This window comes from Chiloscyllium plagiosum, unplaced genomic scaffold (genome assembly GCF_037043375.1).
Source record: "Chiloscyllium plagiosum isolate Xiang-an unplaced genomic scaffold, Cpla_swu_hap1 HiC_scaffold_22, whole genome shotgun sequence".
Lineage (NCBI taxonomy): Eukaryota > Metazoa > Chordata > Chondrichthyes > Orectolobiformes > Hemiscylliidae > Chiloscyllium > Chiloscyllium plagiosum.
The window spans coordinates 17,815,809-17,828,733 of NW_028270160.1; the positions used below are offsets into that span (position 1 = coordinate 17,815,809).

Here is a 12,925-nt window from a genome sequence, read left to right on the forward strand (position 1 = left end):
GGATTGGACACTCTGGAGGCAGGAAACATGTTTCCGCTGATGGGTGAGTGCCAAACCAGAGGACACAGCTTAAAAATACGGGGTAGACCATTTAGGACAGATGAGGAGAAACTTCTTCACCCAGAGAGTGGTGGCTGTGTGGAATGCTCTGCCCCAGAGGGCAGTGGAGGCCCAGTCTCTGGATTCATTTAAGAAAGAATTGGATAGAGCTCTCAAGGATTGTGGAATCAAGGGTTATGGAGATAAGGCAGGAACAGGATACTGATTAAGGATGATCAGCCATGATCATATTGAATGGTGGTGCAGGCTTGAAGGGCAGAATGGCCTAATCCTGCACCTATTGTCTATTTCAGAAGGTAGTCCCACGTTGCTGGAGTCTTATGTAAGCTATACTCCCTAAAGGAGATTTTACAACAATGAATTCATGTTCACAATTATGGAGACTATTTTCAATTGCAAATTTATTAATAGAATTTGCATATCTCCAGAGCATTAGCTTGACCATTTCAATTACTAATCTTGTGACATTACCATTGTGCCACTGCCTCCTCTGGAAAACAACAGATTAGGGAATGCATATATTTTTCTCTTTATTGTACTTTTGATCTGTTGCTGTGTGTGTAACTATGTGTCATTAATCTGAAATCTACTTAATGGATTTTAAACATTTAATAAATTGTTACATTGCTGTTAGAAAACAAGTTAAATTATTGGTGAAAGCCAAGAGCTATTTTTCTGTCTATTCTACTGACTAATTTTACATCTTTATAAATTCACTTTAGTGTAGAACATAGTCTATTGCTATTGTGTTGTTCTGCCTATCGAATGATAAAGAGATCATGCTGAGTTATCTCTACATTTTTCTGGTATGTAACTTAAATTTTAAGTATTAAACTGCAGGATGGTATCCACTTATTCCATACATGAGCTATACAAGTTTCAGTTAGAGGGAAAATAACTAGCTCATGGAATCTAACTTACTGTGAACATAGAGAGTTAGGAGAAGTTTGAATTGTAATTGTTCTGACTAACTCACTGAACAAATCAAGTTACCTGATCAGTTACTAGCTAGCAATTATTCTCACTGTGCTTTATCTGGACAGTTTGCTAGCCAGGAGGAGAAGAGACAGAAAAATGAAAGGCTACAGCAGCACCAGAAACATGAAAATCAGATGAGAGACCTTCAGCTCCAGTGTGACGCCAATATTCGGGAATTGCAGCAGCTACAGGTAAAATTACATATAGCACACGTGTCATAATTAATCCAAGAGACACTGCCAACCAGTGTTCCTTCCAGTTTTTCTGGGGACTGTGCAGAACTCATAAGTTCATTAAGCATAATTTATATTGCAATTTATTTTGCAGTTTGTTTATTAATAATTAAAAATATTCATTTATATTATTTTATGGTTGCAGATATTCTACCTGCTAAAATAAACAAAATTGTTTGGTCAACTCTGCAGTCTGGGGACCATTTTAATGGTGGCACTGTGTACACTGCATATATTAAGTGGTCATGAATTTATTTACTGTTTTTTGCACCTGACCTTATTTGCTGCCCAGTGGTGGTATATCCATAATTCTATTCGTTTTAAAATAGTGATGGAAAAGGATAGACCAGATCTAAAAGTTGAAGTTCTAAATTGGAGAAAGGTCAATTTTGACGGTATTAGGCAAGAACTTTCGAAAGCTGACTGGGGGCAGATGTTCGTAGGTAAAGGGATGGCTGGAAAATGGGAAGCCTTCAGAAATTAGATACCAAGAATCCAGAGAAAGTATATTCCTGTCAGCTTGAAAGCGAAGGCTGGTAGGTATAGGGAATGCTGGATGACTAAAGAAATTGAGGGTTCAGTTAAGAAAAAGAAGGAAGCATATGTCAGGTATAGACAGGACAAATCGAGTGAATCCTTAGACGAGTATAAAGGAAGTAGGAGTATACTTAAGGGGGAAATCAGGAGGGCAAAACGGGGACATGAGATAGCTTTGGCAAATAGAATTAAGGAGAATCCAAAGGGTTTTACAAATATATTAAGGACAAAAGGGTAACTAGGGTGAGAATAGGGTCCCTCAAAGATCAGCAAGGCGGCCTTTGTGCGGAGCCACAGAAAATGGGGGAGATACTAAATGAAAATTTTGCATCAGTATTTACTGTGGAAAAAGATATGGAAGATATAGACTGTAGGGAAATCGATGGTGACATCTTGCAAAATGTCCAGATTACAAAGGAGGAAGTGCTGGATGTCTTGAAACGGTTAAAGATGGATAAATCCGCAGGACCTGATCAGGTGTACCTGAGAACTCTGTGGGAAGCTAGAGAAATGATTGCTGGGCCTTTTGCTGAGATATTTGTATCATCGATAGTCACAGGTGAGGTGCTGGAAGACTGGAGGTTGGCAAACGTGGTGCCACTGTTTAAGAAGGGCGGTAAAGACAAGTCAGGGAACTATAGACCGGTGAGCCTGACCTCAGTGGTGGGCAAGTTGTTGGAAGGAATCCTGAGGGACAGGATGTACATGTATTTGGAAAGGCAAGGACTGATTAGGGATAGTCAAACATGGCTTTGTGCGTGGGAAATCATGTTTCTCAAACTTGATTGAGTTTTTTTGAGGAAGTAACAAAGAAGATTGATGAGGGCAGAGCAGTAGATGTGATCTGTATGGACTTCAGTAAGGCTTTCGCCAAGGTTCCCCATGGGACACTGATTAGCAAGGTTAGATCTCGTGGAATACAGGGAGAACTAGCCATTTGGATACAGAACTGGCTCAAAGGTAGAAGACAAAGGGTGGTGGTGGAGGGTTGTTTTTCAGACTGGAGGCCTGTGACCAGTGGAGTGCCACAAGGATCAGTGCTGAGCCCTCTACGTTTTGTCATTTACATAAATGATTTGGATGCGAGCATAAGAGGTACAGTTAGTAAGTTTGCAGATGACACCAAAATTGGAGGTTTAGTGGACAGCGAAGAGGGTTACCTCAGATTACAACAGGATCTGGACCAGATGAGCCAATGCGCTGAGAAATGGCAGATGGAGTTTAATTTGGGTAAATGCGAGGTGCTGCATTTTGGGAAAGCAAATCTTAGCAGGACTTATACACTTAATGCTTAAAAATGTGTTGCTGGAAAAGCGCAGCAGGCCAGAAAGCATCAAAGGAACAGGAGAATCGACGTTTTGGGCATAAGCTCTTCTTCAGGAAACATTCCTGAAGAAGAGCTTATGCCCAAAACATAGATTCTCCTGTTCCTTTGATGCTGCCTGGCCTGCTGCGCTTTTCCAGCAACACATTTTTAAGCTCTGATCTCCAGTATCTGCAGTCCTCACTTTCTCCTTATACACTTATTGGTAAGGTCCTAGAGAGTGTTGCTGAACAAAGAGACCTTGGAGTGCAGGTTCACAGCTCCTTGGAGGTTGAGTCGCAGGTAGATAGGATAGTGACGAAGACTTTTGGTATGCTTTCCTTTATTGGTCAGAGTATAGAGTACAGGGAGGTCATGTTGCGGCTGTACAGGACATTGGTTAGGCCACTGTTGGAATATTGCTTGCAGTTCTGGTCTCCTTCCTGTCGGAAAGATGTTGTGAAACTTGAAAGGGTTCAGAAAAGATTTACAAAGATGTTGCCAGGGTTGGAGGATTACAGCTATAGGGAGAGGCTGAACAGGCTGGGGCTGTTTTCCCTGGAGTGTCGGAGGCTGAGGGGTTACCTTATAGAAGTTTACAAAATTGAGGGGCATGGATAGGGTAAATAGACAAAGTCTTTTTCCCTGGGGTCGGGGAGTCCAGAATGAGAGGGCATAGGTTTGGGGTGAGAGGGGAAAGATATAAAAGAGACCTAAGGGGCAACTTTTTCACGCAGAGAGTAGTACGTGTATGGAATGAGCTGCCAGAGTATGTGGTGGAGGCTGGTACAATTGCAACCTTTAAGAGGCATTTGGATGAGTATATGAACAGGAAAGGTTTGGAGGGATATGGGCCGGGTGCTGGCAGGTGGGATTAGATTGGGTTGGGATATCTGGTCGGCATGGACGGGTTGGTCCGAAGGGTCTGTTTCCATGCTGTACATCTCTATGACTATGATACCTTGTCCAGATGAAATGTATGAATTAATTTGCATCAAATTGAACAAATAACCTGTTTCTATTTCTGGATTTGCACTTAATCAAATTCATGAGGCTAAATCCATGCTCATAGTCAGTACTTGATGCCCGAGATGTCCAAAAAAAAGGAGATTTTATGAACTGGTCAACTTTGAGGGTACAGTCAACCAACACACTAAATGTTTGAACAGAACCCACCTTAATGTTTTCCACAGTCACTTTTTTTTAAAAATCAGGGTAATGTTCAGATATCTTTGTGGCCACCCTCTCCTCAGAGTTTGATATATGGAATATTTCAGTATTGGTGGCAGAACACTGTCTTTTAAAAATGCATAAATTTGCTTTCCAGGTAGTCACATAGCAGTTAAATAAATTGAAGGATTGTGGTCATGTCCAATCACTGTTAAAAGCAACCAGTACCACCTTAACTTCATTACTCCAATGAACATCTTCACCTAGATATTGAGTCATAAGTTTATTGATCTTGGACTTCGCAAATTGTATAGCTTCATTTGGTGGCAGACAGGTGCTCTGCAAGTGTTTGCACAGTAATGCCAGTTCATACTGCACAGAGTTGAGAGCTGTCAGTGCAATGTGATATTTTGGCTTGGTGAGCAGTTTCAGATAATATTTGTTAATTATTCACTTACTGTACAGTACTTGATTGAGACATTTTAGTTTTGCAATAGTGCACTCTCAAAAAGTGTCTTGAAAGCCACTTCACTTCATTCAGAGGTGGAAGTGCCACTGTATCACACTCTGTGCCTTGGTAAAATTCTAAAATTATCCATCACAGTTGATCCAGTGAACAATGTAGATGTTATTCTTAGAAGCATTTCAATGCCTTAAATAATTGTAATCAAGCATCATCTTTTCCCAGTCTTCCTCTGTGAGCAATGCAGTGCAGTCCAAACAAATGTTTGGTTTCACATCGCAAGACTCTGGTTACTTCATTTTCCTTTCCCAGTGTAACGGAAGCTCCATCTGATGCAAATATTTCCATCTTGTGTAAATCAAGGCCATTGTTGACATAAAAGAGCTTGAATGCTATTACAATACAGTCAGTTTCAAAATTAGTCAAAAACAGTCTTGACAGCATGTTTATATTCTGGTCAAAATGATATACAAAATCAAAATTTTTCCTATTGAAATGTATGTACTTTGGTCCACTGTCCATGTGTGAAAACATGATTTGTGCATTTCAAACAAGAACAGTTTCTTATGACAAAGCCAAATGCACTCCACAAATTCAAAGGTGTAATGCTTGATGTGCCAGCTTTCAATAATTGTGTACTTCGTCAAATGATTGATTGTTTTGCATGGTAAGCATGGACATTTTCATTTTCACTGCAAGTATGGCATTGCTAACGAGAACTTCCACCATAGCGGACATACTCTAAAATTTGCTTTCTTGATAAGTTTAAAGAACCAAAGAGAAATTTGCACGATGTGTTAGTTACTTCTGGAATAGTGGTTTGCTTCTCAGACCTCGTTCTTGATTCTCCTCATCACTGCTAAGAAGAGTGAGTTCTATAGAAACATGAACCCATTCCTACAGCCTTTGACTCTCATTCCTGACTGGAATTGATGTTTTAGATTAGATTCCTTACACTGTGGAAACAGGCCCTTCAGCCCAACAAGTCCACACCGACTCTCCGAAGAGTAATCCACTAAGACCCATTTCCCTCTGACTAATGCACCTAACACTATGGGCAATTTAGGATAGCCAATTCACCTGACCTACATATCTTTGGAGTGTGGGAGGAAACCGGAGTACCCAGAGGAAACTCCACACAGACAGTTGCCCAAGGCTGGAATTGAACCTGGGACCCTGGTGCTGTGAGGTAGCAGTGTGACCTGGCTTTTTAGCCTTCCCTTAAATAGCCTCAAACTGGCATATAATTGTGTGTGACCAAGTACCAATTAATTTCTGAAGACTTGATCTTTCTGGTGGTGCATGGAGGACCCAGGGATTCATGAGCTGTCCATCAATCTCTCCTTCTCCCATCCCTCAATCTCACCAACTCATCATCTCCTCATATCAATCTATTCCTCCTTTCTATATCCCTCAGTCACTTCTTTCCCCAACTACCCACCTTCTCCCTATGTCCCTCAATCTGACTTATTCATCTTCTCCCTCCACTGCCACCTACTGTGTAGGTCTACACATGGTGCAAATGTGCTGCTATACCTGTCTCTTTGTTGGCTACGTAGAACAGTTCATCTTCCGTAATTACACCGGCACCACTCCCTACCTCTTCCTCCGCTACATTGATGACTGCATTGGCGCCACCTCGTGCTCCCGCGAGGAGGTTGAGCAATTCATCAACTTCACCAACACATTCCACCCTGACCTTAAATTTACCTGGACCATCTCTGACACCTCCCTCCCCTTCCTGAACCTCTCCATCTTCATTAGTGACGACCGACTTGACACTGACATTTTTTACAAACCCACCGACTCCCACAGCTACCTGGATTACACCTCTTCCCATCCTATCTCTTGCAAAATGCCATCCCGTATTCCCAATTCCTCCGCCTCCGCCGTATCTGCTCCCAGGAAGACCAGTTCCACCATAGAACACACCAGATGGCGGCCTCCTTTAGAGACCACAATTTCCCTTCCCACGTGGTTAAAGATGCCCTCCAACGCATCTCGTCCACATCCCGCACCTCCGCCCTCAGACCCCACCCCTCCAACCGTAACAAGGACAGAACGCCCCTGGTGCTCACCTTCCACCCTACCAACCTTCGCATAAACCAAATCATCCGCCGACATTTCCACCACCTCCAAAAAGACCCCACCACCAGGGATATATTTCCCTCCCCACCCCTTTCCACATTCCGCAAAGACGGTTCCCTCCGTGACTACCTGGTCAGGTCCACGCCCCCCTACGACTCACCCTCCCATCCTGGCACTTTCCCCTGCCACCGCTGGAACTGTAAAACATGTGCCCACACCTCCTCCCTCACCTCTATCCAAGGCCCTAAAGGAGCCTTCCACATCCATCAAAGTTTTACCTGCACATCCACCAATATCATTTATTGTATCCGTTGCTCCCGATGCGGTCTCCTCTACATTGGGGAGACTGGGCGCCTCCTAGCAGAGCGCTTTAGGGAACATCTCCAAGACACCCGCACCAATCAACCAAACCGCCCCGTGGCCCAACATTTCAACTCCCCCTCCCACTCTGCCGAGGACATGGAGGTCCTGGGCCTCCTTCACTGCTGCTCCCTCACCACCAGACGCCTGGAGGAAGAACGCCTCATCTTCCGCCTCGGAACACTTCAACTCCAGGGCATCAATGTGGACTTCAACAGTTTCCTCATTTCCCCTTCCCCCACCTCATCCTAGTTTCAAACTTCCAGCTCCGCACTGTCCCCTTGACTTGTCCGACCTGCCTATCTCCTTTTCCACCTATCCACTCGACCCTCTCCTCCCTGACCTATCACCTTCATCTCCTCCCCCACTCACCCATTGTACTCTATGCTACTCTCTCCCCACCCCCACCCTCCCCCTCCCCCTCCCCTAGCTTATCTCTCCACGCTTCAGGCTCTCTGCCTTTATTCCTGATGAAGGGCTTTTGCCCGAAACGTTGATTTCACTGCTCGTTGGATGCTGCCTGAACTGCTGTGCTCTTCCAGCACCATTGATTCAGAATCTGGTTTCCAGCATCTGCAGTTGTTGTTTTTACCTGCATGTACAGTGGGTTAATGATACTTCAGGACATTGGTTCTCAAACTGTTTTGATATGAGATCTTTTCAAATGAATTAAAGTTATCAAAAGCAGTCCCCCCCCCCCCCCCCAACTAAATAATTCTTTAAAATATAATTTTTACATTGAGTTCTAATGTTTTAACATTTCAGTATTGCTTTTATGAAATGGACAAAGTTAAAAATCACAACCGATCACAGATGTTTAACTTTGTCCACCCAGTCCAACACCAGCACTATGAAATAGATATTATTTACTCATCTCAACAAGATTAGTGTGTCTGCTTGTCCATGTCTGGTCTGCCTATAATCAGTAGGAGCATAAGCGTAGGGGGTGGTCAGTAAAAACTGGCTCTCAGGAACCATAAACTCACCATATGCAGATCTAATGGCAGTAGAGAGCTCAACACACAAAAGGGACAACAAAGGAACCTTCCACGTCTGACAGAAATTTACCTGTACTTTCAGCACTGTCATCTACTCGTATCTGTTGCACCTGGTAGTCTTCTCTACATCAGGGAGACAGGACACCAACTTGCACATAGTTTCTGAGAACATCTCTGGCGCACCCACACCAACCAACTCCACCACCCCATGGCTGAACACTTCACATCCCCATCCCACTCCATCAAGGACATGTAGGTCCGGGGTTGCTTCCGTCGCCAAACCCTAACCACCCGACGCCTGGAGGAAGAACGCCTCATCTTCCGCCTTGGGACCATGCAACCACACTGGATTAATGTGGATTTCACCAGTGGCACAGTGGTTAGCACTGCTGCCTCACAGCGCCAGAGACCCAGGTTCAATTCCTGCCTCAGACAACTGTCTGTGTGGAGTTTGCACATTCTCCCAGTGTCTGCGTGGGTTTCCTCCCACAGTCCAAAAATGTGCAGATTAGGTGAATTGGCAATGCTAAATTGCCTGTAGTGTTAGGTGAAGGGGTAAATGTAGGGGAATGGGTCTGGGTGGGTTGCTTTTCGGAGGATCGGTGTGGACTTGTTGGGCCGAAGGGCCTGTTTCCACACCAAGTAATCTAATCTAATCATATTTCCTCATTTCCCCTCCCCCTACCTTATCCCAAACCTCCAACCCCGCACCACCCTCTTGACCTGTCCATTGTCTTTCCCATCTATCCACACCACCCTCCTCTCCAACCTATCACCTTCTCCCCCATCTTCATTTACTATTGCATTCTCAGTTACCTTCCCACCCCCCCCTCCCATTTATCTCAGCCCACTAGCCGCATTCCTGATGAAGGATTTATGCCTGAAAAATTGATTCTCCTGCTCCTCGGATGCTGCCTGAATTGCTGTGCTTTTCCAGCGCCACACTCTCCACTCTGATCTCCAGTATCTGCAATCTTCACTTTTTCACAAAGGCAACCCTGTACTCCCTGCTCTGGACTGCCTGATGGTCATTCCTAAACTGGGAAATATTCACCCCCTGAAGGTTCCTAGCTCTGAGATGTCCCAAGAGGCTCCAAGCTGCTTTTAGACTTTTGAAAGCTAAGCATAAGCTGCTCCGACTGATAACATTTACAGCACATGCTTGGCCAGGGCATAACCCACACGGTTCACGAACATTCAATTGGACTGAGATGAGTTAATAGATTACTATTTTAGACTATAAAACTAAACTTACCAGATACAAAATTTAAGACATAAAAAGATGAGATTTAAAAATTAAGCCTCATAATTAACTTTCATAGTTTTTTTTAATCTCAGCTGATTGCTTTTAAATGTACCCTCCATGATCTTTGTACCCTCAGGTTTTAGTGTCGTAGAGATATACAGAATGGAAACAGACCATTTGGTCCAACTCATCCACGCCGAACAGATATCCTAACCAAATCTAGTCCCATTTGCCAACACTTGGCCCATATTTCTCTAAACTGTTATTATTCATATACCCATCCAGATGTGTTTTAAATGTTGAAATTGTATCTGTCTCCATCACGTTACTGTAGCAGCTTATTCCATACACATACCACCCTTTGCATGAAAAGGCTGCCCCTTGGATTCCTTTTAAATTTTTTCCCTTCTCACCCTAAATCTATACCCTCTGGTTCTGCACTCACCCTCCCCAGAGAAAATACCTTGTCTATTTATCCCCTCATGATTTTATAAACCTCTATAAGGTTACCCCTCCGTCTTCGACACTCCAGGGAAAATAGCCCCAACCTACCCAGCCTCTCCCTATAGCTCAAATCCTCCAAGTCTGGCAATATCCTTGAAAATCTTTTCTGAACCCTTTCAAGTTTCACAACATCCTTATGATAGGAGGGAGGCCAGAATTGCACACACTATTCCTTGCTATCTCTTTCTCTTGGGACTGAGTCTCACATTACTCATCCAATTTCTACCCCTGAATTACTTTTTATCCTGGTTTCATGTCGTCATTGCCATTGCCTTTTGCATCTGTGTTCATTTTTCTAAATCCCATTGCAGTTTGGTGACTTTCTTTGTTTAATCTCCTCCTCCTGGCAGAATGAAAAGTGCCATTTGCTAATCGAACACGAGACACACAAACTGAAGGAGGTGGATGAAGAGCATGGTCAGGAGCTGAAGGAGTGGAGGGACAAACTTAGACCCAGGAAGAAGGTACAGAAATCATTGAAGTATATTTACTTGAATTCAAATGTTTAGTTTGGAGTAAAATTTCTAATGTACTAAATGAAGAAATATTGGTAGCTGCGAGTACCAGTTTCAGCATTAAACACTCCAGGTGTCTCCACTATTGAAGCATTCCTTGTTCAATGCAACAAAATCGTTACAGTATCCAGTCTTGGACTGACAAGTAGCAAGTAACATTCACGCAACACAAATGGCAGGTAATGACCATCTCCAATAAGACACAATCTAATCAGTGCCCTTTAACATTCAATGGTGTCACCATCACTGAATTCCCCCACTATCAACATCCTTAGAGTTACCATTGACCAGAAACTCAACTGGGCTTGCCACATAAACATAGTGGCTACAAGAACAGTCAGAGGTTGGGAATCTGTAGCGAATAACTCACTAAACTCCTCAAAGCCTGTCCACCATCTCCAAGGCACAGGTCATGAGTGTGATGGAATACTTGTTGGGTCGAACTCCAACAACACAAGAAGTTTCACATCATCCAGGACAAGGCAACCCACTTGATTGGTACAACATCCACTCCCTCCACCAGTGACGCTCAGTAACAGCAGTGTATATTATCTACGAGGTGAATTGAACTGAATTGAACTTCTTGTCACGTATTGAGGCACAGTGAAAAGCTTTGTCTTGCGAGCATTACAGGCAGATTACATAGTTAAGTGGCATAGATAGTAAATATATAAGAGGATTCTTACTGCAGATTTCCAAAAATTTGTGAGCATAAGAAAAACTGATTAAAGAAATAAAAGACAAAAGGGAAATTTTTCATTTTCAATGTAGACATTTGGTTGGTATCCTGGATATCTTTGATGTACATTATGCATTGCTGTAGAAATTCACTAAAGATCCTTAGACAACATCTTCCAAATCCACAACCAATTACATCTAAAATTACAAGGGCAGCACACAGACTGGAACATCACCACCTGCAAGTCTCCCTCCAAACTGTTTACCATCCTGACTTGGATATATGTTTCTGTTCCTTCACTGTCACTGGGTAAGAATCTTGGAATTCCCTCCCTAACAGCACTGTGGGTCAACCCAGCATGTGGACTGCAGAGGTTCAAGAAGGCAGCTCACCACCATCTTCTCAAGGGCAACAAGGGACGGGTAATGAAATGCTGGCCAGATGGTGATGTCCATGCTCCACGAGTAAATAATTTTTAAAAATCAGTTAAACTATTGATAAGATAAAGAACTTTTTTTTCTTTTGCTTCTGTCCCAAATGTGAACCTCAGTGAAAATCCTGTTCATGACAGTCCTTGTTTCCATGTTTTCAACTTCCTGTACCAACAATTTGGTGAACTCAACAACTTTTGCTCTTTGGTGGAAATAGCAGTAGTATGCCACCAAGTTTCCACTTTTTACATACCCTGTTATAACAGTACCTGTTATCCAGAATAGGCTAGACTCCCATATTGTGGCTGTCCAGTTTAAAGGAATAAGTCAGTGAACAAGATGGATGATTGTGAATGTGAGGCTAAATCAGTTGAGCAAAAGATTGTTCATGTTCAGGCAGGCACATGGCTTGGTTATTACAGTAATGCACACTGTACAAAGATATCCATGATACCAGCCAAATGTCCAAACTGAAAATGAAAAATTCCCCTTTTGGCTCTTAATTATTTCTTTATTCACTGTTTTTCTTATGCTAACAAATCTTTGGAAATCTGCAGTAGGAATCCTCTTATGTGGATTAACTCATCTGACTCACCAAAGTCTGTCCACCACTTCCAAGTTATGTTCCAGAAGTGTGATGCAATAGCACCCACTTGCCTGGATGGGTGCAGCTCCAATAACGCTCAAGAAGCTTGATGCTATTTAGGACAAAGCAAAATGCTTGATAGGCACCACATCCACAAGTGTCCAGTACCAATGTTCAGTAGCAGTAATGTGTACTATCAACAAGATGCACCTTAGAAATTCCTTAGACAGCACTTTCCAAACCCATGACTCATGAACAAGGGCAGCAGAAACATGTGAACGCCATCACCTGCCAGTTCCTCTCCCAAGCCACACACCATTCCTGACTTGGAAATGTATCACTTTTCCTTCACTCCTGTCACTGAGTCAAAATTCCTAGAATTACCTCCCGAAGCACATTGGTGGCCCAACCTAAAGCATGTTCTCTACAGTGGTTTAAGAAGACAGCTCACCACCACCTTCTCAAGGATAACTCGAGACCAGTAGTAAATGTTGGCTAGTCAGTGACAGCCACATCTCAGAACTGAATTTTAAAAAAATGAAATATAATGTAGATAAATATGAGGTTATCCTCTTTGATATCAAAAGCAGGAAGGCAGATTATTAACTGAATTATAACAGATTGGGAGAGGAGAAGGTATGATGAGACGTGAGTGTCTTTGTACACCAGTCACTGAAAGTAAATATGGAGTTGCAACAGACAGCAAGGAATGAAAATGGTGTATTGGCCTTCATATTCAGAGAATTTGGGTACAGGAACAACAGTTTGCTGCAG

The 12,925-nt window shown here is 43.0% G+C and overlaps 1 protein-coding gene across 4 annotated transcripts in view; it reads left to right on the top strand.

Moving 5' to 3' along the window:
- Window positions 1-12,925, top strand: part of slka (STE20-like kinase a) — a 184,721-nt gene that overhangs the window by 164,267 nt on the left and 7,529 nt on the right. For all 4 annotated transcript variants that reach the window (XM_087998814.1, XM_087998811.1, XM_087998812.1 and 1 more), the window contains 2 exons: window positions 1,104-1,229; window positions 10,291-10,404. In XM_087998814.1, coding sequence (XP_087854940.1) covers window positions 1,104-1,229; window positions 10,291-10,404 — 240 coding nt within the window. The remainder of the gene's footprint in view (window positions 1-1,103; window positions 1,230-10,290; window positions 10,405-12,925) is intronic.